Below are 26,385 nucleotides of genomic sequence, written 5' to 3' on the forward strand. Positions count from 1 at the left end.
ATCTGCCATGCAAAAAATCAAAAAATAATAAGATATATTGTAAATATATTCCAAAGAATATTCGTTGTTCCTAAAGTTTTAGAATCAGAGATGTCAATGAGCCATATGGAGGTTAAATTTGTATGTAAGAGCAACACCTACAATGTCTAAAACATAAGGTACCACAGGCTCTTAGCGATTACAGAACATTTCTGTTGACATCTTGTTATGTTTTCCAGTGTCTTATGGTCCACTTGTATGGAGGTTCTTAGCAATAACAGCAGACATTGATTTTGTCTGGGGCTGATTCTATCTAACTACTACTTACAGAAATGTCCAATAATTGATTTTTCAATCACAAACACAATGTTGCAAATAATAGAGATGACAATGCACATCAGCTCTTTTCCTGGTCAATAAAATATCCCATGGAACTTATGTATCTACTATGTGTCATGTTAAAGGACTCTGGCTATTTGCTGTGACATTTTAATCAACATGACTTGTATACATTAAACTATAGCTGTCACCAGAAATTCTAATATTTTTTTTTCTTTTCATATATTCTCATTCAAGGACTGAAATAACGGGTGACTCATACTTTTCTCCGTGTCTTGGTGAAATCTTATAAATTTTAATTAGGTACAACTATGTCTTCGGGTTCATGCACACGGGCACGGAGTTTATACGGCAGTATACGGCTGCATGGAAGCCAAATGACTGATTCCTTAAGGAGAGTACAGCAGTCTTTCTAGCAGAAAATACTTTGGTTCTTCTTTTATATTCATATAATATCAGCCAAGAAAAAAAAAAAATAGAAATCAGAGGCATACAAATGGATAGTTCTGTGTACTTCGATGGGGATAGGGAACCTTCGGCCCTCCAGCTGTAGCAGAACTACAATTCCCATAATGCCTGGACAGCTGAAGCACAGCTGGAGGGCCAAAGGTTCCCCATCCCTGCTCTATGGCAATCTTATCATAGCTGAAAATGGCTTCGTCCACGAGCCCTTAGAGTAAGGTTACATGCATGATTTCATATGTGGCTGTGATGCACTTGCCAGCTATAAACACAATCCATGTCCATCCAGTCTATGGCCATGTTCCCACGTAGTAAGACAGCGGCCGTTCTGTGACCCGGCCGGGTCGTGGAATGGCGATGTCAGAGAAGATCATCCCTGCATGTACAGCAGTACCGGCCAGATGATCTTGACTGCTGCTGAATTCAGATTCGGGCGCATCCGTGCGCACCCGAATCTAAATTCCCACTGCACACAATGGAGCGTGTGGCCGGAGCCACACACTCCATTGTGTGAACTGACGGGTTTTCTGTGGCTGCTATTCACTGAATAGCGGACATAGAAAACTGACATGTCAGTTTCTTGCGGTGCCACAAGGGATTCCTTAGAAGGCAGCACTACGTACACTACCGTTCAAAAGTTTGGGGTCACACTGAAATGTCCTTATTTTTGAAGGAAAAGCACTGTACTTTTCAATGAAGATAACTTTAAACTAGTCCTAACTTTAAACAAATACACTCTATACATTGCTAATGTGGTAAATGACTATTCTAGCTGCAAATGTCTGTTTTTTGGTGCAATATCTACATAGGTGTATAGAGGCCCATTTCCAGCAACTATCACTCCAGTGTTCTAATGGTACAATGTGTTTGCTCATTGGCTCAGAAGGCTAATTGATGATTAGAAAACCCTTGTGCAATCATGTTCACACATCTGAAAACAGTCTAGCTCGTTACAGAAGCTACAAAACTGACCTTCCTTTGAGCAGATTGTGTTTCTGGAGCATCACATTTGTGGGGTCAATTAAACGCTCAAAATTGCCAGAAAAAGAGAACTTTCATCTGAAACTCGACAGTCTATTCTTGTTCTTAGAAATGATGGCTATTCCATGCGAGAAATTGCTAAGAAATTGAAGATTTCCTACAGCGGTGTGTACTACTCCCTTTAGAGGACAGCACAAACAGGCTCTAACCAGAGTAGAAAAAGAAGTGGGAGGCCGCGTTGTACAACTAAGCAAGAAGATAAGCACATTAGAGTGTCTAGTTTGAGAAACAGACGCCTCACAGGTCCCCAACTGGCATCTTCATTAAATAGTACCCGCAAAACACCAGTGTCAACATCTACAGTGAAAAGGCGGCTGCGGGATTTTGGGCTTCAGGGCAGAGTGGCAAAGAAAAAGCGATATCTGAGACTGGCAAATAAAAGAAAAAGATTAAGATGGGCAAAAGAACACAGACATTGGACAGAGGAAGACTGGAAAAAAGTGTTGTGGACGGATGAATCCAAGTTTGAGGTGTTTGGATCACAAAGAAGAACGTTTGTGAGACGCAGAACAAATGAAAAGATGCTGGAAGAATGCCTGACGCCATCTGTTAAGCATGGTGGAGGTAATGTGATGGTCTGGGGTGGCTTTGGTGCTGGTAAGGTGGGAGATTTGTACAGGGTAAAAGGGATTCTGAATAAGGAAGGCCATCACTCAATTTTGCAACGCCATGCCATACCCAGTGGACAGCGCTTGATTGGAGCCAATTTCATCCTACAACAGGACAATGACCCTAAACACACCTCCAAATTGTGCAAGAACTATTTACAGCAGAAGCAGGCAGCTGGTATTCTATCATAGGTAATGGAGTGGCCAGCACAGTCACCAGATCTGAACCCCATTGAGCTGTTGTGGGAGCAGCTTGACCGTATGGTACGCCAGAAGTGCCCATCCAACCAGTAACCAGGTTATCAAAACAATGCAGGCTCATGGGGGATTAGTAAGGCTATGTCTCTTAAGAAGTACATTATCAGAAATGCTTAGACATTTGAAAAATGTTGTTCTCATATTGCATCAGTATAGATAGTTTTTTAAAGCCATAATGTTTATCCAGGATTATCCAGCATGGTAGCCTTGCAGCGCTGGGGTCCTGGGTTCAAATCCCACCCAGGGCAATATCTACAAAGAGTTTTTATGTTCTCTCTGGGTTTGTGTGGGTTTCCTCCCGAAACATACAGATAGGCGAATTAAAGGGCCTATTACACGGGTCGTTTAGAGGAGCAAACGAGCGCTCTGAGCGTTCGTTTGCTGCTCGTTCCCCGCTCGCTGCTGCCGCTATTCAACGTGGCTGCAGCGAGCGGGTGAGTGCGGGAGGGGCGGCGGAGAGCTGCGGGGGGGCTGCCCGGGTGATCACTGATCGTCCGGGCAGCCCATAGGATATAGCAGCGTCTGCTGCCGACGCTTCTATTCAATGGAGCGACGGCAGCAGATCGCTGCTATATCAGTCGCTTGTTTTTCAACATGTTGAAAAACAAGCGACTGCAACGATCAGCCGACATGAACGATGTCGGCTGATCGTTGCACTCTATTCCACGGGATGATTATCGTCCATAGCGGCCGATATCGGCCGAATTCGGACGATAATCGTTCTGTGGAATAGGGCCTTAAGATTGTAAGCCCTAATGGGGACAGGGATCAAAATTGGCAAAGTATGTAAAATGCTGCAAAAACAAATAAAGAAAAGCAAATGAAAAAAAAAAAAAAAGGAAAAATAAGCAGTGACTAAGTAAGCTTCTTCCTTTTGTATCAGTTTTTGATGCACAAGAAAAGCTGAAACAGGTTTCATGTGGATACATTTATGCCAATAGGTTGATATATACGCCAAATATAGGCTACTTTTCTAGTTTGGATATGTCATACAGATAGCACCCAATATTTCAGCTTCCTGGGCTACCATGAGTATAACTTGGCGCAGGGAATAAAAGGTTGAGCTAAACTTTCTCTGTACTTTCAATGCTAGATGCTTATTTGTTGCTTACCATGTGTACGATATGAAATCTGCTATATATAGCCCATTTTTACAATGCTATACTGACAAGAAAATACTGTATAACCTGCCATTAAATCTTGCAATAAATGTCAATGAGAATAATTCAATCCACTCAACAAGCTGTTATTTAAAGATTATATACTGTCTCTTCACTGAAATAGATTCAGGATTCACACATTCTCCCACCTAGGCATGGCTCTATCTATTTGTCCTTGTCTTTGAAGTCTCCCCATACAATTGACAAAGTATTTTCCACACTGTCAACCTGTCATGTGTGGGTTGAGTTCCTGAATGGATTGTTTTCAGTTGAATTTACAGCTTGCTATTGTGGTTGGGAAATGACTATCCTCATAGACCCATGGAAGCTGTTGGTGGCCATCTACTGCTTTTAGTGGGTTTAACCCTCTCGATTTGTCAGGAATTTGATAACATCTGTCTAAATTTCTGCCAAGTGATGCACAGATGGATGATACCCTACCATAGGAACCTCTCATTGCTTCTTGTCTGTATTAGGAATACTATGGGTTGAACCTACTATGATTGACAAATCTTTGTAAAATACAGTCTTGAAAAAAAAGTGCATTATCCTGTTCAGCTGCAAGAAGTCTGAACCACAAAGAGTTTTAGTAGTCAATTATGTGACGCACACCACTTATATATAGGCAATGCAGTGCTGGTCTGGTGCAATTATCAGCTTAGCAGGAACCAGCCATTCACTTGCGCCACATCCTTACAATTACCTTGCTACTTTATTAGTTTTACTTGCTGCCTTCTTCTTTGGACATATGTTATACTAGACTTATAAAATAAGCAACAGAGAGCTCCTTTGAAACATAGAAACATAGTTGGTAGAAAAAGACCACTGGGTCCACCTAGTCTGCCCTTTTTAGTATTTCCCTTCTTATTATCTTAGGATAGATGTATATTTATCCCAGGATATATGTTTACCAACCACATCTGCAGTAAGTTTGTTCCAAGCATCTACTACTCTTTCAGTAAAGTAATATTTTCTTGCGTTGCTTCTGATCTTTCCCCCCAACTAACCTCCCACTGTGTCCTCTTGTTCTTTAGTTCAGGGTTGACATGTCAGTTTTTTGGGCATCCACATGGAATCCGGACGGAGTGTATACAGTAATTAGTAATTAAAGCGATTGGCCGCTGTCATTAAATAACGGCCATTGTTGTAAACCTGCACTGTTGTTTAATTAAGATATACGGTGTGTGAACGTGATGTAAAACTGCAGGGGATCCTCAGGGCCCTGTGTACTATAGGAAGCTTTGTCTAACCCAGTGCTTCTCAGTTTCAGTCCTCAGGCCTCACCAACAGGTCATGTTTTGAGGATTTCTCATACAAAAAACACCTGTGATAATACCTGATGCAATCCCCAAAACATGACCTGTTGGTGAGGCCTCAGGACTGGAATTGAATAGCACTGGTCTAACCTGTTGATAGTTCCCCTTTAAAGGGGTATTCCACTCAAACATAACTTTTCATATGTTGCTGCACATTGTGAGACTAACAATCCCTTCCATACTTGTTATTATCTATTCAGTCTCCTTCCCCCGATTCTCAGCTGCTTCTTTCTGCTAAAGACACACAAAACTGTGTGTGAGCTGTCCTTCCTCTCTGTCTCCACCTCCTGCCCCCTCCCTTTCAAGACAGCTGATGTAAGCAAGTTCCTGGCAGGCTTTATCTGCAACTTTGTACCTTCTTTGTAATGCTGGGAGAGTTAATCTGAGGTCTAGTTGCTGATGAACTCACTGTAATTAATCATTCCAGCATTACAAAGAAGCTACAAAGGTACATATGGATTTGTTTACATCAGCCATCTCAGAAGGGAGGGACAGGAGGGGGAGACTGAGAGTAAAACTAAAACACAGTTTATTTGTGTCTTCAGCAGAAAGCAGCAGCCTAGAACTGGGAAAAGGAGACTGAATAGATAATAACAAGTATGGAATGAACTGTTAATGTCACCCTGGGCAGCAACATATGAAAAGTTATGTTTGAGTGGAACACCCCTTTAACTGAATGTTATAAATTTCCAGACAAAAACTTGCAGCAGAGACATTGCAGAATTCTAGTAAGTGTAATAAGAGATGTTTTCTTATATTGTGATCAAGGTAATGATATGTTTGACTACTCAGTATAAATGAGTATTATATAAGCTAATACCCCCCCCCCATTTTCCTAAAATAGGAACTTTTTAAGAACAATGAAATGTAACCTCCAGACAAAAGCTTCTCTTAGGAAAGTCTAAATAATATTGCACAGTAAGGACTTTGAACACTAGGTTTACTCATTACGGATAGCTTCCTAATCTCTTCAACATCACATTTAGAAAAATAAAAATCTAATCAAATCCGACAACAACATACGGCGTGCTGCTTGGCAATTACAGTCCTAGGCGAGTAAGCACATTTACATAGAAATAACCACCCAAAGACCTCATAATAATTATGTTCAAATACCAGAATCCACCTCCAGCAGATTCTATGCAGCATCTCTAGGTAACATGTAAACTGCTATTTAGACATTTACAAGTAGAAGTAATTCAATGAAATAGCAAACCTCGGCTGAATATTAAAATGCAGGGATGTGTAGTATGCCACCTTAAAGACAACCTGTCTCAATAAAAATGCAGTCTAATCTGCACGCATTGTGTTGTGGAGCAGAATCAGCTGAGCAGACTTATATTTATATATACTGTATATTTTTTTTGTTTGTTTTTTCAGAGCTAATGAGTGATTGATATCTGTGTATAAGTGTGCATAGAGAAAGAGCTGTCATTCGCAGTAGGAGTAGGACCACCCACATGACTACTTAGGCAAGAATAAGCATTTCCAGAAATAAAAAATGAATTATTATGAAATTAGTCCCACAAACATAAATCAGTCTGCCCAGCTTTCGGCTGGGTTCACACTACGTATATTTCAGTCAGTATTGTGGTCCTCATATTGCAACCAAAACCAGGAGTGGATTAAAAACACAGAAAGGATCTGTTCACACAATGGTGAAATTGAGTGGATGGCCGCCATTTAATGGCAAATATTTGCTGTTATTTTAATATAACAGCCGTTGTTTTAAAATAACAGCAAATATTTGCCATTAAATGGCGGCCATCCACTCAATTCCAACATTGTGTGAAGAGAGCCTTTCTGTGTTTTTAATCCACTCCTGGTTTTGGTTGCAATATGAGGACCACAATACTGACTGAAATATACGTAGTGTGAACGCAGCCTTCAGCTGTATAACATGCTGTCTGTATGCTGGACTTCACTTTCTGGCTTTGTTCCCACTACAGGATTTTAGGAAGAAATGATACAGACGGCTGCAAATAATGATCATGAATGATTTTTGCGGTCATCATTTTACACTAAATCCATAGTGAGAACATAGCTTCTATTTGACAGTTTACCTTTAAAGGGGCTGTCAGGACTGGCGGTTATAACTTCGGTGCCGCTGGTCCCACCTCTGATTCTGCAGGTGATGTGGATGCTTGCCTGAGTTCTTGGACATTAGGTGCACAACGGAGAGCGCAAGCGTTTTAATCCATTGCTATGTTGTACAGACCTGGTCACCCGAAGGGTTAAATGTTCAATGGAGCTTCTCCTCCCCTCACCTGTGAGGGTGGGAATTCCAGGCTGCATTTAAGGCCTGCAAACAGTATGCTAGTTGCCAGTGTTTGAGTTTCTCTGCACCAGCTATTCTAGTGGTTTGTTTTCTGCAGTTCTGACCTTGCTTCATGTTTCTGACCATCACCTTGCCTGATCCCTTTGTACTTCACTACCGGTAGCTTTGTGATTTTGTCCTGACGCACCCTCCTGGTTTTGACTCAGCCTTATTGACCATTCTTCTGTGTTTGCTTGTCTGTCTGTCTCTTGTCTCCCATCCCCTGCACCCTAGTCGGTTTATATCACAGTTATCGTGGTTGTCGCCCCACGGTCTAGCATGGGTGAAGAAATAAGCAGGGACAGAGGTTGGGGGTAGCTCAGGGCTCACGTTCCTTTGTTGTCTGTTTATCCCAGCCCTGACAGGGGCATTCCACCCAAGAGCTAAAAAAATGAAACTCTCCCAAACCTAGCTGGTCTTACCAAGCTCCCATGAATATTTTGAGCCTTCTTCCGTCTTTCTAGCTGAGGCTGTTCCTGTGTTAAAAGTTTTTGTAAAGGCTGGTCTATATCCAAAATGGCGCCAGATGGGAAACTACATCTCCCAGCATGCATTGCACCTCAGAGCCACCTTCCAAGTATCAACCTCATCTTATAGTATCTGCCCATCGCAGGCTCAATCTGCTTCTGCTTGGGGCGGAATTCCGCAGCAGAGTTCGCGCCCTGCCGCTTTCCTCCTCTCTCTGCATAAAGAATTGACATGTCAATTCTTTGAGCGGAGGCGCACAAGTCCCCTCATAGAGATTCTGTCTGATACTGAAGTAGGTGGGATTATACCCCATTCGCTCAGTGTGAACATACCCTTACACTGTAAACAAAATATCTATCTATCTATTCAGGGGATAATTCAGCAGCACTCCTGGATGAGTTGGTGCCAGCGGATCTTGCCTTGACCAAAGGCTGGATTAAATAAGCAGGAGATAATCCACAGCACTCGGCAGATACGGTGAAAAAATGTGAATTTATTCCATATGCAAAAAGTGATCCACGTCAAACATAATAACAGCAAAGTGCAGCATACAAAAAACCGGAGCAACGTTTCAGAGAACCATCTTCGCCATTTTCAAGCTTGTCTATCTATCTATCTATCTATCTATCTAGCTACATAAATAGATTGGAAAGAGAGATGAAACAACTGTGTCTCCTTTCCCCTATACTGGCTTTTACTGTTTTGTTGCTTCCCCTCTCCTTGACCAGGGGCTCACTGATTGGTGTGATGTCAGTGGTGGGTGGGGTAACAGGGGAGGTGTTACAGCTTGCCTGGCAACAGAAGAGATAGATCATGTGACTTTGGTCTCAGAAGGGAGGGGGAGGACAGAGGATTGGAGTGGGAGTCAGGATGTGCTGCAGACAAACGACCCAATTCATGTAATAGAAACCTATTACACACAAGCTTAGATTATGGGTAGGAATTCAACAGGGTTAAATTTTCTTAAGTGAAGTATACCTTAAAACATTTTCCTCGTAGCATCTCCTTCAAGCATATATTCTAATACCAGGCCTTGATCAAGCCCAAAAACAACAGAACCACATGTGTGACTTTTCACCAACTGCAATCGTTACAGTTGGGCAATGCGAACACAGTCCAGCGAACCTGCATATAACAAAGTGTAATTTATTCAAATCACAATGCGTTTCGGCCTCTTTATACAGTGGAGCATTCATCATGATTTGAACGAATTATACATACTGATAATAAAATATTCCATAAAAATACGGACAGAACATTTAATGTAAGAATCAGTAGAAAGACTAAATGCTATCTACATTTACCTACTCTGGTCCCAGTTGGCTGCAAATAGAAGAAGAATCTTCCTCCCATAGTGATCACGGCTCTCGAGCACACCAGGAAATCCATCCATAAGAGCCCGCTTAACCCCTGGATCGTCTGCTTTAAGATTTTTAAACATGTCCAAATTAAGTTGGCGATACTGGAAATACTGGGCGAGAAGTCGAAAAGCTTCCATTTGGTTGAACTTTCTTGCTCTTAGAAACCTTAATATGAAGGCATCGTCTGTCCGTAGGAAACCAATATCTGGTCTAGTGATGATCATGTCTCTGACTTGTTGAATATCCTGATGTAAAGTGTCTGGATTTTCATTCAGTTCCAAGCGGGCTTTCTCTATCGTCTCTGGACTTAGTCCGATTTGTAAGTGGGTCATCTTTAAAACCTGTGGATTTGCTAAACCTTAATTTCTGCTTAAATAGATGTGGAAATGCTCATCCCCTCCACCAAGGCTGGACATCAAATCCTCCAAAATGATTTATTATTTCCGTGTCCCAGTATACCAGGATAAAGGGAATGGACGGGTGAAATGCGATGAGTGTATCCAGAAACTAAGGCTTGATATCTACAAACAAAAGAAATAAAATGTTTCAGTTAAAAATTTTTTGGTAAAGAGTATTCTTCCATATACAATGCCATTATGAACTGTACTTTTTTTTTCCCTTTTCAAATGTCATTAATATAGGTATGTATAGGATGTCAATATCTCATTTAATGCTGATAGGGCTATTTGGTGACACACAGTTCCCCATAAATCACAGCAAAGTTATTGAACTGCTGCAATTCATATGTAACCTCAATTATTCCCTAAGGGGTAAAAAGTCATATTCACTACAGAAAGGTTGTGACTGTTAAGTGACTTTCCCCACCAGAGAAATACTAAGGTTGCACCAGTGGGACCCATGAGCCCTGCTGAAAGCCAAGAGGAAGGTTGTAGACATTTCCACATCTTTACTTTGGGTGGAAAAGGCATTTGAAGACTCCTTTTAGCCAGGGTGAAATCACAGTATTAGGCAGATACCCAGGGCAGTTTCTAGGCTATTTTGGCAACAGGGCGAATCCTGATAAAAGCGCCCCCCCCCCCCCCCCTTCCTGGACCTTACTCAGTTCAGCGCAGGGAAAGGAACGGGGGCTTTTATCAAGATTCGGGTCCCTAGGAAGAAGCAGTGTGTACACACTGCACTGTCGGTTCCGTGTGACAGGAGCCGACAGTGCTCTAACTGCTCAGCCCTGGCCTGATTTTTTTAAATTAAGGTCCTCTCCTTTTGGTCCCTGATGCCTCCTGCCGTACCCCCTCAGCCTGCGTGGCACAGATTGAGAAACCTTGCTGGTCTAGAGCAGGCCTGTGTTTAGAGTTCATGTTAGGCTCCTTGCATGCTGAGACATCTGTATCTGTGACAAATCCCATGTGTTTTCAGTCGAACTAAAACTCTGAGAACCCCCTACATTTATACAGCTCTCAGGGTATGCTGGGAGTTGTAGTTTCTTAGCGGACAACCCTTTAACAAATCACTGTGTACAGAGGCTCCCGGTAGCGGCAATCTGTGGGTGACAACCATCAGCCCTGAAGGTAGAGCAATAAATCTGTCTACACTGTACTACAACTCCCAGCATATCCTGAGGGCTGCAGACTGTCAGCATATGCTGGGAGTTGTAGTGCCTGCAGCTGTTGTAGATGGATCCTAGGTGCATTATACACTGGATGCTTTGTGGCATATAAGAATACATAGATCTGTGGGGGCTCAGTGCAGGGAAGTGACCCCAGAACATCACTAATATGGTAGGGGGATAGATGTTTTTGTTCTATCCCCTATTAGTGATGTTCTGGGGTCACCTCCCTGCACTGAGCCCCCACAGATCTATGTATTCTTATATGCCACAAAGCATCCAGTGTATAGGACCCAGCTACAAGAGCTGCAGGCACTACAACTCCCAGCATATCCTGAGGGCTGCAGACTGTCAGCATTTGCTGGGAGTTGTAGTGCTTGTAGCTGTTGTAGTTGGGTCCTAGGTGCACTATACACTGGATGCTTTGTGGCATATAAGAATACATAGATCTGTGGGGGCTCAGTGTAGGGAAGTGACCCCAGAACATCACTAATATGATATAGGGGGAGATGTGTTTGTTCTGTCCCTTATTAGTGCCGTTCTGGGGTCACTTCCCTACACTGAGCCCCCACAGATCTATGTATTCTTATATGCCACAAAGCATCCAGTGTATAGGACCCAACTACAACAGCTGCAGGTACTACAATTCCCAGCATGTACTGACAGTCTGCAGCCCTTAGGATATGCTGGGAGTTGTAGTGCTGGCAGCTGTTGCTAGCTAGTTTGTTGGCAGCTAGTTTAAAAGTTTGCGCTAGTGTACTGTAGTGACCACAGGGCTGTGTCAGTACACTACCGCAAACAATACACTTACCCATTTAGACACCAATGGTACACAGACTCTGCAAACTACAGAAGTGATTACAGTGCAGTTACTAAAGACTCACAGGTGACGTCTTCTCACTCACTCTTTGCTTTCCTCTCCATCTGGCGCAGCCATCATGAAGACTTCTCCGACCACAACTCATTTGCAGAGGGGCAGCTGGGGGTGACTAAGGGAGCAACTGGGGTGACAGGGGACAGGGGGAGCAGCTGGGGGTGACAGCGGGAGGGGGAGAAGCTATGGATGCAGGGAAAGGGGGAGCAGCTGGGGGGCAGGGACAAGGGGTGAAGCTAGGGGAGCAGGGGAAACAGCTGGGGTGACTGGGGGAGCAGCTAGGGGGCAGGGACAGGGGGAGCAGCTAGGGTGACAAGGGGAGCAGATGGGGTGAAAGCGGGAGGGGGAGAAGCTATGGGTGCAGGGAAAGGGGGAGCAGCTAGGGGGCAGGGACAAGGGGAGTGGCTAGGGGGGCAGGGGAAGCAGCTGGGGTGACTGGGGGAGGGGGAGCAGCTAGGGTTAGAAGTGGAGCAGATGGGGTGACAGGGGAGGGGGAGAAGCTATGGGAGCAGCTAGGGGGGCAGTGGGAGCAGCTGGGGTGACAGGGGGAGGGCGAGAAGCTGGAGTGACAGGGACAGGGTGCGTATCTGGGGTGACAGGGGCAGGGCGAGAAGCTGGGGTGACAGGGACAGGGCGAGAAGCTGGGGTGACAGGGACAGGGTGCGCAGCTACGGTGAGAGGGGGAGAAGCTTGGGGGGGGAGCAAGGGGAGCAGCCAGAGGGCAGGGAGAGGAGAGGGAGCGGCCGGGGGGCAGGGAGAGCAGATGGGCAGGGGGAGCAGCTAAGTTGGTAGTGGGGGCCGCTGGGAAGGCAGGGGGGAAGATGGGGGCAGCTGGAGTGGCGTGGGGAAGATGGGGGCAGCTGGGGTGACAGGCAGGGGGGCAGCTAAGGTGGCAGGGGGAGAAGATGGGGGCAGCTGGGGTGACAGGCAGGGGGGGCAGCTAAGGTGGCAGGGGGAGAAGATGGGGGCAGCTGGGGTGACATGCAGGGGGGTTAGCTAAGGTGGCAGGGGGAGAAGATGGGGGCAGCTGGGGTGACATGCAGGGGGGGCAGCTAAGGTGGCAGGGGGAGAAGATGGGGCAGCTGGGGTGACATACAGGGGGGGCAGCTAAGGTGGCAGGGGGAGAAGATGGGGGCAGCTGGGGTGACAGGCAGGGGGGCAGCTAAGGTGGCAGGGGGAGAAGATGGGGGCAGCTGGGGTGACAGGTAGGGGGGCAGCTAAGGTGGCAGGGGGAGTATAGGGAGCAGGAGGGGGCAGTCTGCGAGCAGGGGGAGGGGGCAGGCTGAGCAACAGGGGGGCAGGAGGAGCAGTGGGGGGGGCAGGGGGAGCAGCCCGGGGCACCTTTCTGATGCTGTTACAAGGCGGGGGTGAGCTGTTTCTGGCACAGACAGCCTCTCTCAGACAACCTGGAAGCTCACAGCTGCAGCCCCGCGGTCCCAGCACAAATGACGTCATCGAGCAGGAGAGAGGTTCGGGGCTGCAGCTGTGAGCTTCCGGCTTGTCTGACAGAGGCTGTCTGTGCCGGAAGCTCACCTCGGCGGACCCATCGCACCCCCGCACCAGCACCACCACCCCCCGCCCCCCCCCCTCCCGGGGGGCGCACGATAGCGGCGGGCGATGCGGTGGAGGAGGCCCTGCTGATTTAGTGAGTGCGGGGGGTCGGGCGCTGTCGGAGGCCGCCGGGCGCCCCCTAGCTGTTGGCGCCCCGTGCGGTGGCCCGGCCCGCCCGGCCCTAGAAACGGCCCTGATAATGCATAGCATTGAAGATGAATTGTAGCAGCTCAGGCATAAGCAGTCAACCTTAAATAGGTGAGGGGGATCTCGGGGCCCACTGACTTATGGGCCTGATTGCAGTTGTAACCAGTGGCGTAGCTACCATGGAGGCAAACCAGGCAACCTCCATGGGGCCCGGGCCCCATGACAGCCACACCGACAGGAGCACAGTGTCAGAGTGGCCCCAGCAGCCCAACACCCCCCCCCCCAGCACAGCATCCCAGGGACGCACACTTACACCCCCCACCATGTCAGAAGGCCCCCAGTGGACCACCCCCCTCCCCCCCCAGTATCCCAGCACTGCCTGGGCCATTTATCTCAACCTCCCCCTTGTCACAGCGCCCCCCCCCCCCCCCCCCCCCCCAGACCCAGGCTACCATTACATCAGAATGTTCCAGCCCTGCCCACGTCCCCCCAGCCCTCCTCCAATACACACACACTGTGTGCAGGAATATATCTTCCAGCATGCTGTATAGGGTAAGTTGTAGAACTGTAGAACATCTCCCAGCATGTTGTGTGTGGTAATTTGCAGGACTAAATCAAATAATGGGAGTTGTAGTTCTGCAACAGATAAGACAGTACAAGAGGAGGGGATGGTGGTACGGTACACCTCCAGCCACAAGAGCCCCCCTGATATACACACTAATCTTCCTGGAGCATCATTCTTTTGTTCTCCCAGCTCCCTGACGCATGAGTGACATGCCGGAGGACCGCGCCGGGCCAGGTGAGCATGTTGGGGGGGCCCATCTTGTTTTTTTTTATGGGGCCCATGAATCCTAGTTACACCTCTTGCTGTGACCCCTATAGCTACACCACTGGGCACTCTACACTGTGGGCAATTTTAGATAAATGTAAATAAATTGTAAATTCTGAACCTATAAGTATATTTCTGGAGTGGAACTAATATGTGTATTGCTGGAGTGGAAACGAGTTGCCTATAATTTTATAACACTATTGAAAAATAATACACGATAGAGATGAACTAGCTGTCAAGTATTCATAGTACAATTAATAATACATTATCTTCCACTTTATACATTGTTCTACACATAAACATGTCATGCCTGGAGTACTCTAATAAAAGCCTGGCACTCCGGCATAAAGGATTTTTTTTTTCTTTTTAGTTTTAAGTGAATAGCAGGAACATCTATCTTTCTCTACAATTATTTATAGTATGAATACATGTACACAGATACAGACACATAAATAGAAATATTGTATTTAGGACTTGAATAAACCAATTAGAGAGACATTAAGGGAGATCAAAACTGGAAGTGGTGAATTCTTTCCAGTCTTACACAGTGCTCTCTGGTGCCACCTCTGTCCGTAACAGGAACTGTCCAGAACAGTTACAAATCCCCATAGGAAACCCATACTGCTTTGTACATTTCCTGCCACCGACAGAGATGGCAGCAGAGAGCCCTGTGTCAGAATGGGAAGAATACACCACTTCCTGGAGGACATACAGCAGCGATTCTCAACCCCCCTGGGCTTACTTACTACTCCCCAAGAGTCACTTTGACACCTTAGTGTTTTACTTAGTGTTTTACGTGACCTTATTTCCAATACTTCATCTTCCTAGTGAGCTATACATATCAATTATATTTACTAGTCATTTACATAGCTCTGGCAGTGGATTATCTCTTGGGAGACCCCCAAACACTTTACACTGACTGGTGGCCAACATTAGTACAAAGTGTATAAAAACCTTTAGCTTATACTTTACACATACACATAAATGATCCTCAATTTGTCAAAATATTACATATGCTTATGTTAAATCCTCTTGGCTGCAGAAGGCCACGACCCTCACACTAAGCATACGTAGCGTAAAAGGTCAAAATGAGCTTTTAGAGATGACTTTTTATGGCTGTATCCATGGCCCCTATTTCACCAACAGATCTGCCAAAGATTTGAAGCCAAACCCAGGAACAGACTATAATCAGAGAACAGGTCATAAAGGAAAGACTGGATTTCTCCTCTTTTCAAATCCACTCCTGGATTTGGCTTCAAATCTTTGGCAGATAATCTGTCGTCAGATCTGTTGGTGGAATAGGGCCTTAAGGGTCCTATTACACTGAGCTATTTTTAACGATTAACGACTAATAATAAACGATTGCAAACGAGATTGTTTATCGTTAACCTGAAATCGTTCACCATATTACACAGAACGATGGTCGTAGATACGATCGTTACTATAACCGTTATTGCGATCGTTACTATGATCGCCTACTCCTTCTGATCTCAGCAAAACAATGGACAATGTGCTATTACACTGAACGATTAGTGAAAAAATGCAGAACTTGAGCGAACGAACGTGGAATTACAGCGAATGATTAGTGAACGATTAACGATAATTTTAGGTTCAGATCTAAATCGACGATCAACAACATACAAACGATTTTTAGATCATTGCCTGCAATTACACAGAACGATTATCGTTTAAATTGGAACGATATAACGATTTTTCGCACAATAATCATCCCGTGTAATAGGGCCCTTAGTATGAGGGCTGTGGCCTTCTGCAGCCAAGATGATTTAACACAACTAAAGGTGGCCAGACATTTTCAATAACTTCCATTTGGCAGTTGTCTCTTCTGCCCTTCCCATACATTTAAAGGTTCAGGTAGGCTGAACATTCATGGATTCTCTATGGGGAGGGATAAGCTACAGCCGGTGATGGCTTATCCCTCCAAGAACAGTAGGGTAAGGTGGTAAAAAGCCAACATTCCCATACTTTCCAGTTGCTTTGTGTCCTGCAGGAAGTGGTGTAATATTTCCAGTCTGACACAGTGCTTTCTGCTGCCCCCTCTGTCCAAGACAGGAACTGTCGAGAGCAGCAGCAAGTTCCCCTAGAAAACCTCTCCTGCTCTGGACAGTTCCTGTCTCAGGCTATGATCACACTGCGTATGTTTCCTGGCCGTAGTGCGAACGGCGAATATACGCACGTTGTTTTGAGGTTGATGCGTTCGCTTGAAAGTATACGATATACGCCCGCACAGTGCACACTACGTATGAGCTTACGGCCGGATCGTATACGGCGCCGTGAAAAATGAACAAGACCATTGTTTGAGGACGGAAATGTTGAAACTCATGGCCGTGGATTTCCATGCGGTCCCGTACGAAGTACTTATTTCAGCCAAATTGAACTTGATTTTTCTATCCAAAAGGTTCTGTGTGGTTTACTGGGCTGGGCGAAGATTAGTAAATGACCTGCCTCAGATCGCTTCGAAACTACTGTACTACGGGCGTATGTTCGCGGTTCGTACGCATCCGGCCGCATGTCTACTTTTCCCACGCCTGTAGTTTCAGCCGCACATGTACGGCGGCGTACGAAATGCGGCCGGACTCATACGCAGTGTGAACATAGCCTCAGACAGAGGAAGCAGCAGAGAGCACTACTGTATGTCAGACTGCAAAGAAAACACCACTTCCTGCAGGACATACAGCAGCTAATAAGTGTGGAAAGACTTGAGATTTTTAAATAGAAGTAAATTACAAATCTATATAACTTTCTGAAACCAGTTTATTTGAAAGAAAAATATGTTTGCTGGATAACCCATTTAATTTTTGATTTCCTTGCATATTACAGCTAATTGCTGGGATTACAGCAGTGAAACACTATGTGATCTGCTTATTGTCAATGAACCATTCCAAGTATACAACCCCTTCAACTGTATTCAAAGATGTGAATATTCTTCAATATGGACAAATAAGTGCAGAATCACTTTATAATTTTTTAACCAAATTTCTAACATTTCAAGGTGACATCTAACCTACAATGTTTTCCAGGTTGTCGCAGAATGCAAAGCCCCTTTTAATGGAGGAGACGTCTTTAGGTAAGAGTGTTCTCAAAAGAAAAATCTTATAAAAAACATGTTGCAAAATAAACCTTTCTGAAGGTTTCTGGTAAGCCATTTTATCAGTCACAAAGATTGAATGCAACCACATGATTATGGCGGCCTATTCTTTAATGCCTTGTAAATGAAATAGTTCAGGGCGGTCCTCAATCCCAGTAATGCTCGGCCTCACAAAAGACTTCTCAAGATCAGCTAAGCAGCCGAGAAAGATGTGTGTGTTCTACAAAGGAGCAGATGTTCATTGAAAAGAATGTGTGCACATATGCTAATAGTCTGTCAGAATATGCACAAAAGTCCACAAATATTGCATGGCTGGGTGTAGAACGGGCACAAAGGAATTAAATGCAAGGCTGCAATAAGAGAACATGAAATATTACAAATAAGAGTGCCAGATGGGGACAATGCACTCTTATATATTACAGCCCCTAACTGAATGCATCAGACAGAAACTTAATTATAGATATAAAGATAGATAGATAGATAGATAGATAGATACATTAGATAGATGATAGAAGATAGATAAAAAAAAGAAAAAAGGTCCTGTAGCACTCCTCACAGCAATAATCAGTGGTGCAATAGCGGAAAGTACTGGCAAAAAAACGCAGCACTCCAAAAGTAAATTAAAAAAGTGGTGTTTATTGCACCCAAATTCTGCAACATTTCTGCAACGAGCGGTGTGGGCCTTATCTTCTGTGGGATCCTGGCCGGAACATATACACATCGTTTACGATTCGGCCGGGATCCCGTACGGGGCCGCAAATAACTGACATGTCCGTTTTCTGCAGGCCGCAATTCAATGAATTGCGGCCGTAGAAAACCCTGTCAGTTCACTCAATGAAGCGAGCGGCTCCAGCCGCTTGCTTCATTGTGTGTTGTGGTGAGTTCTGATGCAGGCGCGTGCTGATGCGCCCGCATCAGAACCCAGCGGCCAAAAGATCACTGGCCAGGATGATTCGTGCAGAGACCGGACGTTCCGTGACCCGGCCGGGCTCTCACGTTGTGTGAACATAGCCTTTGGGTTAAATAAACACCTTTTTTTTTTTTTTTTTTTAAATTTACTTTTGAAATGCTGCGTTTTTTTGCCAGATAGATAGATACATAGATAGGAGATATATAAATAGATAGATATAGCAAGAAATTCCCCACAGCACAGCTTAGAATTCAAACGTTGTGATTTATTTCATATCCAAAGCAGCAATAATCAGTGCAACACAGCAAAGTGAGTCTGAGGCGACGTTTCTGCGGCCTCCGCAGATAGATAGATAGATAGATAGATAGATAGATAGATAATAGATAGGAGATAGATAGATAATAGATAGGAGATAGATAGACAAAGTCCACAATGGAGATGCAATGCCACAGCAGTGTAGTGGGTGCCAGCAACCTGAAGACTTTATACTGGTCCTCACTCAAATATATGTATACTGTGGTAGATAGAGATAAATAGATAGTGTCCAGTTGCATATATATATGTCCTCTGTTCGGATCGGTAGATACTGTAGATGGATGTGAAATAATTGGCTCAATGACCTGTAAGCCATTATACAATGACAGTAAAATATACAATGCTAATACAGCTACTGTACTGCGCTTAATTGTTATACTGATTTTCCAATAAGCAATGGAAGTAAATCAATGTTAACTAATTGTTATTCTGGCGCATTTCATTTACACCCTGCATCTTTAAGATCCCTGCTTTGTGTGCCTCCCATCTGTCACCGTCTCACAAATACCAGCTGGTCAATGAAATTTTGCTTGTAAATTGTTCTAAGCTTCACGTCTATTAATAGGAGCATGAACCAAACCCAGGAATCTGAATATTATTCTCTGATTCTTACATCAGACACTTGTTTTCTTGTGTTTTCTCAGCTGAAATAGAGCGTGGCTGAATTATTACAGTGGAAGGGGAAGGACCATCACCATTCTATACATTACAAGTGGTATTGTATTAACGTGAGAAATCAATGGGTTGTATGCACCATTAGGAAAGTTTATTCTACAAGAAAATGACCTTATCATGTACTCAGATTGTCTAGTGGCAGTCCCAATCCTCATGCAATGTACTATCCAGGGATTTGCTACAGGAGTCATAGTTCTGTATGCTGTCATTGGGATACCTGGTTGAGCACTTGCTCAGTACTATAATATCTAAAATGCTTTGCTTTTCCTCAGCATTTCCTCATCATCCTTCCTCTACCACTACTGAGTCTGTTGCAGAACATTTCATGTCACTGTAGACTATTGCACAGTGAGTGAGTATCAGGGAGGTTGCAGCACCTGCTGAATTCACTCTATGTTTGCTCATTCTGTAACATCATTCATCGCAAGGCAGCATGCTGTAAACACACCTCACTCTTCCTAAAGGTCCTACAAAGATATACAGTGGTACCTTGGTTTAAGAGTAACTTGGTTTTAGAGCGTTTTGGTTTAAGAGCTCACGGTTTTTCAAAATTGTGACTTGCTTTAAGAGCATTGCTTTGGTTTAAGAGCTCCCTGTACTGGGTAGGAGCATGAGTGGAGGAGGGGCATGGTCTGCAGGAAGACCCAGGAAGTCTCCCTCACCTTTCATATCATAGCAGATCCACTTCAGGCTGGGGCTTGCATCATGGGACAGGACTGTGGAGGTAATCTCCCCCCCCCCATTCACAACACAAATCACTGCATATATACATGTAGGCTCGGTGATGTGCCCAGAAAATAAAATCTCCCCCTCCCTCACTGCCCCAGAGCAGCTGCCTACCCTGCCTCTATGGTAGCTATGCCACTGGGTTAGAGCGCAGAGACGAGATTCAGCCAAGCCTCCTGTGACATCAGAGGATGATGTGTTGTCTAAGGAGAGAGGAAGGAGACATAGACTTGTATACAATACCAACACACATTTTGTAGTTTTTCTATTTGAAGCTTTCTTATAGGAGTGAAACGCCAGTGCTATTAGTAATAACGCTATATTAGTAAGTTATATATCTTGGTGAACCCCGCAGCACCCTGCCATTGCACCACAAGGACCAACTTAGAGGAGAGAGGATAGCACAACCTGATTTCTAACCCCCCAGTGGCTGTGGTTGCTATTGACAATGGCAATTAAAGGATTACAGGGCCAGGAGCTAAGTTATCACTGATCCTGGCCATTGACGGCAAGTGTTGGTGTAAAACACAGTCAGTACCCACTATGTAAGGAGAGTATGAGGCTGCTCCCTATAACATTTCCAACATTATGACATACAGGGTTAAGAAACATTTAATAAGGAAACGGCTAATATTATCTGGACTGTGTGAAATGATAGCACACAACATTCAGGCTTTACATTCAATGGGACCTTCTGAAATAGTCCACTGAACATATGGCCCAAACGAATGCTTGTAAATTTGCATATGTCTACCACTCGACCATCCATTTTTTGTCAATTTTTGAGCACTGCTGAGGCACAGATAAAAAAGACCTATGAAAAGCTGCACATATTTTTGGCCCCAGGCAGGTTAGTAGGATGGTCATCCATCCATTCTTTTGTTGATCAACCTTCAGCAGAAAACAATTGTCATGTATACTTTTGAACAGGAATAGGAGTGGCGGGTTCGGCAGATGTAACAGCCCTATTACACGGGACGATTATCGTTCGAAAAATCGTTAGATCGTTCGAATTTGAACAATAATCATCTAGTGTAACAGCAGACAATGATTAAACCATCAACGAGAAATCGTTGGTCGTTTGATAGAATTTGGACCTATTTTTATCGTTGATCGTTTGCAAATCGTTCACATGGAATAAGACGTTGTTTGGTCATTTGCAGTAGCGACGAACGCAATAGCAACGACAAGACGACCGCAAAAACAATAAGTAACGATCATCGTTCCATGTAATTGGGTGAACGCTGGTCACCATAGCGGTCATTTGCGATCATTTATCGTTAATCGCTGATCGTTGAAAAATCGCTTTGATATGATACTATATAGTTGTTTTTTGTTTGTTTTTTAATCGCTGATCGTTGAAAAATACTTTTGATATGATACTATATAGTTTTGGTTTTTTTTTTATTATGGTCACTTTATTCATTTTGACTACATACAGTATAAGGAAATATGGAAGGAAAAGGAATATGTTCAATATTTTCTGTGTTGATGTGGAAGAACACAACTATTTAAAAAAAACAGAAAAACAGATCCTTCTTCTCTTGTTAACTTCTTATATCAGGGGTAAGGAAACATGGCTCTACAGCTGTTGCAAAACTACAACTCCCACTATGCCTGGACAGCCAAGGATTTAGCTTTGGCTGTCCAGGCATGATGGGAGTTGTAGTTTTGCAACAGCTGTAGAGCCATGGTTCCCCACCCCTGATATAAGTAGTTAACAGGAGAAGAAGGATCTGTTTCTTTTTTAAATAGTTTTGTTCTTCCACATCAACACAGAAAATATTGCACATATTCCTTTTCTCTGCAATGTCTCTTTATGTATATAACAGTGCCCATTAGAGGTCATCTAAAGAGAATGGCTAAAGTAATATACTAGTCCTTGTGTTCTGGTCCTGGGAATTGCAGCAGCAGATTGTTTCTTTACTGGCATTTATCAATAGACATTGGATAAGTCCATAGGGTATTATCTGTGGCTGTATCTCATCCATGTGGATGAGCACATATAAACAAACATTGTAATGCAAACGTCTCTCCCTGCCCCCACCTAGAGTCCACCATCAGCACCAGGGAACTGAACTCTAACACTGTGCTGCGGATTCTTTTATGAAAGAAAGTAGGAAAGCGGTTTCAGCTGAAGCATCTCATGAACCATGTGCAATGGGGAATTCACAGCTGAAGAAATCACATTTTTGGTTTATATGTTGTTATAAAATGTATCTATGAGTAGCATACTGAGAAGCAGATATCTCAGATTGGGCTCATATACTGGCTCAATTAAGTAATCGAACTGCATTACAGAATACATTGAGCGATTATGTACATAGTAAATCTGGGATATTATGGTATCATTTAACATACTTCCCTAGATGCTGGAGCGATTCAGCAATAATCTGTATGGCTGCCAGGGGAATGTCAGATTCATCGTGGTCACCCTGCAAATCCATTAGCAGACTAGGCGCTGCCGTAAAACAGATGTTGCAGCATTAAGATGAAACCATGCAGGTCTTGAGTTGTATCATGGGAAATTTGAAATGCGTTTTAATATGGTGGCATAACTCAGCTACATGAGGCAATTCCAATAATGACATTATATATATATATATATACTGTATATATATATATATATATATATATATATATATATATATATTTCCAACTCCACTCCTATTCACTTGAACTGAGCTGCAATTACAGGTTTCTACTGCTACCCAATGACCAGAGACAGCTGTGTAGGTCGCCATTCATTGTGTAGTGTAGCTGCCTAAGCTGATCAGCGCGGGTGATGGGTGTCAACACCCCGCCAGTCAGTGCCTGATGAGCTATTGTGTGGATAGATCATTGGTCTATTGTGGCCAGAGCTGTCGAAGAAATAAACTAACAAATAAATGAACAAATATTTGTAAATTAAGGTTTTTGTTACCCTTCTCTGGTCTTTCATGCTTTCCTACTACTTCTTAATTTCTGCTTTGTTGTGTTCTGTGTTGTCTACATTGTCTTCTCTGTTGTCTACATTATGCCACTTCCTGTCTAAAGTACATCCTGTAGCAGACTTCCTGTTTCTGCTCCACACCCTAGCAAGGAATTCAGCTAATGTTATCTCCCTCCCACTATGTAGGATGCTCCTGTGGGTATAGTGGGTGGGGTTATAGTGAAGAAGGTGTATTTAGAGGGAGATAGAGCTAAATTCCCAGCTAGAGTATACAATAGGAACAGAACATATGTTACAAGATGTACACCAAACGGGAAGTACAGTAAGGCAGAGAGTTTGCAGAAGGAAAGTAAGAAAGATTACAGAAAGGTTATAAAATAACCAATACATTTCATTTATTTAAAAAAACAAAAACAAAACCTCTCTAAAACTGACTGACACATTTTATTTCAGTGACTACGGTAAGTGTTGGCCCTGATCATAGGAAATTGCATATACTGTATATATATATTTATATATATATATATATATATATATATATATATATATATATATATATATATATATATATCTTAAGCACTTACTCTAACAGTACAGTTAAAGGAATATTCCCATCTGGGACATTTGTAGTAAGTCCACAATGATGTGCTGATCATGGAGGGACACTGATGTGCTGATCATGGGGGAGCAATGATGTGCTAATGATGGGGGAGCAATGATGTGCTGAATGGGGGAGCAATGATGTGCTGATCATGGAGGAGCAATGATGTGCTGATCATGGAGGAGCAATGATGTGCTGATCATCGGGGAGCAATGATGTGCTGATCATGGGGGAGCAATGGTGTTGCTGATCATGGGAGAACAATGATGTGCTGATCACGGGGGAGCAATGGTGTTGCTGATCATGGGAGAACAATGATGTGCTGATCACGGGGGAGCAATGGTGTTGCTGATCATGGGAGAACAATGATGTGCTGATCATGGGGGAGCAATGATCTGCTTATCATGGAGGGACACTGATGTGTTGATCATGGGGGAACAATGATGTGCTGATCATGGGGAGCAATGATGTGCTGATCATGGGGAGCAATGATGTGCTGATCATGGGGGAGCAATGATGTGCTGATCATCGGGGAGCAATGATGTGCTGATCATGGGGGAGCAATGGTGTTGCTGATCATGGGAGAACAATGATATGCTGATCACGGGGGAGCAATGGTGTTGCTGATCATGGGAGAACAATGATGTGCTGATCACGGGGGAGCAATGGAGTTGCTGATCATGGGAGAACAATGATGTGCTGATCATGGGGGAGCAATGATCTGCTTATCATGGAGGGACACTGATGTGTTGATCATGGGGGAACAATGATGTGCTGATCATGGGGGAGCAATGATGTGCTGATCATGGGGGAGCAATGATGTGCTGATCATGGAGGGACACTGATGTGCTGATCATGGGAGAGCAATGATGTGCTGATCATGGGGGAGCAATGATGTGCTGATCATGGGGGAGCAATGATGTGCTGATCATGGAGGGACACTGATGTGCTGATCATGGGGGAGCAATGATGTGCTGATCGTGGGGGAGCAATGATGTTGCTGATCATGGGGGAGCAATGATGTTGCTGATCATGGGGGAGCAATGATGTGCTGATCATGGGGGAGGTACAAGTGGAAATATAACCAATTGCTGACTAATGCAGTGAGATTTCAGAATTAGGCATTTTATAGTAAAGAGGGGCACATGTAACAAACTGTCTACAACAAAGAAACTGTGCAAATACATAAGTAACTATGATACAGAATAAATGTATTCAATGTTTATCCCACCTGTATATCTAAATGTGTTCTTCTTTCTCCTCTAGGGGTGTGGCAGAGGCAAGGCTACATGTGACCAAGGGGCTCCGCTTCAGGTCATACCCCAACAAATTTCTGAAGTGCAACACTCCCTGTCAATGTCCCATGTACCAACATAGTTACAACGAATACACAACCCCTAAAGTTTTTCTGTATCTGTATCCATCCAACAGGTCAGCACCTTCTGTAGAGCTACATGGAGCTGTTCGTTTATCACATTTAAATGAATTTATTAACATAATAAAAAAGTAACAAGAACTACATCCATCATCCTTTTCCACATAGAGATTGTTACAAGGCAGACATCCAATCCACTTCAGTAGTAAGGCTATTGGCTGGAATATCCGGATGCAGAAGATTTGTGTTTAGAGGCATGATGAAGCATTATTGAAGACAAGACTCCCTGGACTATACTTTACATGGGTCACAATGACTAATAAGGTTTCCTTAGAAGCATTTATATGCAGAACTAAATTCCATATATATAAATGTATGTAGTTTATAAAAGGTGACCCCTTCAATATTCTAATTTACATGTTTTTCTTATGGAACATCATTGACCTCTGAAATTATAGCTATACATACAGCTCAGAATACAATGTCCATGTCCAAAAATAATGTAAATGTATCTTTGTTTAATTTAGCAAGAAAATAAAGTAGAGGAAAAGCTATGACCTATCAGACAGATACAGATTCTACAGAAACCTGTATACTACTATATAGATATACCGTATCCATAAATTCATTTTCCCAGTTATTTCAACAGGAACTCACTTCCACATATAGGCTTCTTCCCTTCACCTAAGCCCCTGTCTTTTCTACCATTATTTTTTTTCCCTTTAATCTGCATTAACCCATTCATTTCTAAACACCTAAGGTTACCAGCAGCATCGTCTATTCTAACAAATTCATTTACACTATTTATTCCCCTTACCGGCAGCCTCCTAACCATTGCACCCAATCACTTTTTTTGCCCTCTCCTTGCCCACCACTAAACCCCCTTTCGGCTGCCTTCTGCTTTCATTGCTTTGTCTTTCATTCATCAATACAAACCCTCATTTGTTTTTTTAAGGCTATAATAAAATTGCAAAATATTCCTTGGTTTTCTGAGTATTTATCCTATTGCATATTGATTTGATCAGAGTCCGTGTTATTTTATCTTCTGCCCCATAATGCTGACTCACCAGAACCATCAGCATGTCCTGGTCCTGAACTCCTGTGCCTTTTGTCTGTGTGATAGGGGCTGTGTGTGGCAGATTATGCAGAGCATTGTTGGATGGGGAAGGCTTGAGCTGACAGACTGCAGATGGGAGCTGTCCATGAGCTGAAGTGCTGAAATGCTGCAGCTACAATAGAATCAGGACAATGTATAATCTTCACATACCTGTTACGCATCAAATCCGTGAAGAAAGAATCAAGCTGTCCATCTTGTATATGGAAATATGAGCCGTCTACTTGAGTCAAGTTTCCACAATAATGTCTTCAGCTGTGGGCTTTGCCAGAAGGCTTGCGTGCCAGAGAATGAACTGGAAGGAGGCAGTGAAAGAGTCCTCCCCAGCAGTGCTTGTCTTCAAGGCAATAGAGGAAA

The 26,385-nt window shown here is 43.7% G+C and overlaps 1 protein-coding gene and 1 long non-coding RNA gene across 2 annotated transcripts in view; one reads left to right on the top strand and one right to left on the bottom strand.

Moving 5' to 3' along the window:
• CLVS1 (clavesin 1) overlaps window positions 1–9,641 on the bottom strand; it is a 43,491-nt gene extending 33,850 nt beyond the window's left edge. Inside the window, exon 1 of the mRNA XM_069960008.1 lies at window positions 9,253–9,641. Coding sequence (XP_069816109.1) covers window positions 9,253–9,641 — 389 coding nt within the window. The remainder of the gene's footprint in view (window positions 1–9,252) is intronic.
• A 7,628-nt stretch (window positions 9,642–17,269) lies between these two features.
• On the top strand, window positions 17,270–19,629 carry LOC138784437 (uncharacterized). Its single transcript, XR_011361841.1, has 3 exons — window positions 17,270–17,359; window positions 19,250–19,320; window positions 19,553–19,629. It is a non-coding gene; the product is annotated as an uncharacterized lncRNA (long non-coding RNA).
• Window positions 19,630–26,385: the final 6,756 nt, after the last annotated feature.

The sequence above is a fragment of the Dendropsophus ebraccatus genome, chromosome 2, assembly GCF_027789765.1.
Source record: "Dendropsophus ebraccatus isolate aDenEbr1 chromosome 2, aDenEbr1.pat, whole genome shotgun sequence".
Classification (NCBI taxonomy): Eukaryota; Metazoa; Chordata; class Amphibia; order Anura; family Hylidae; genus Dendropsophus; species Dendropsophus ebraccatus.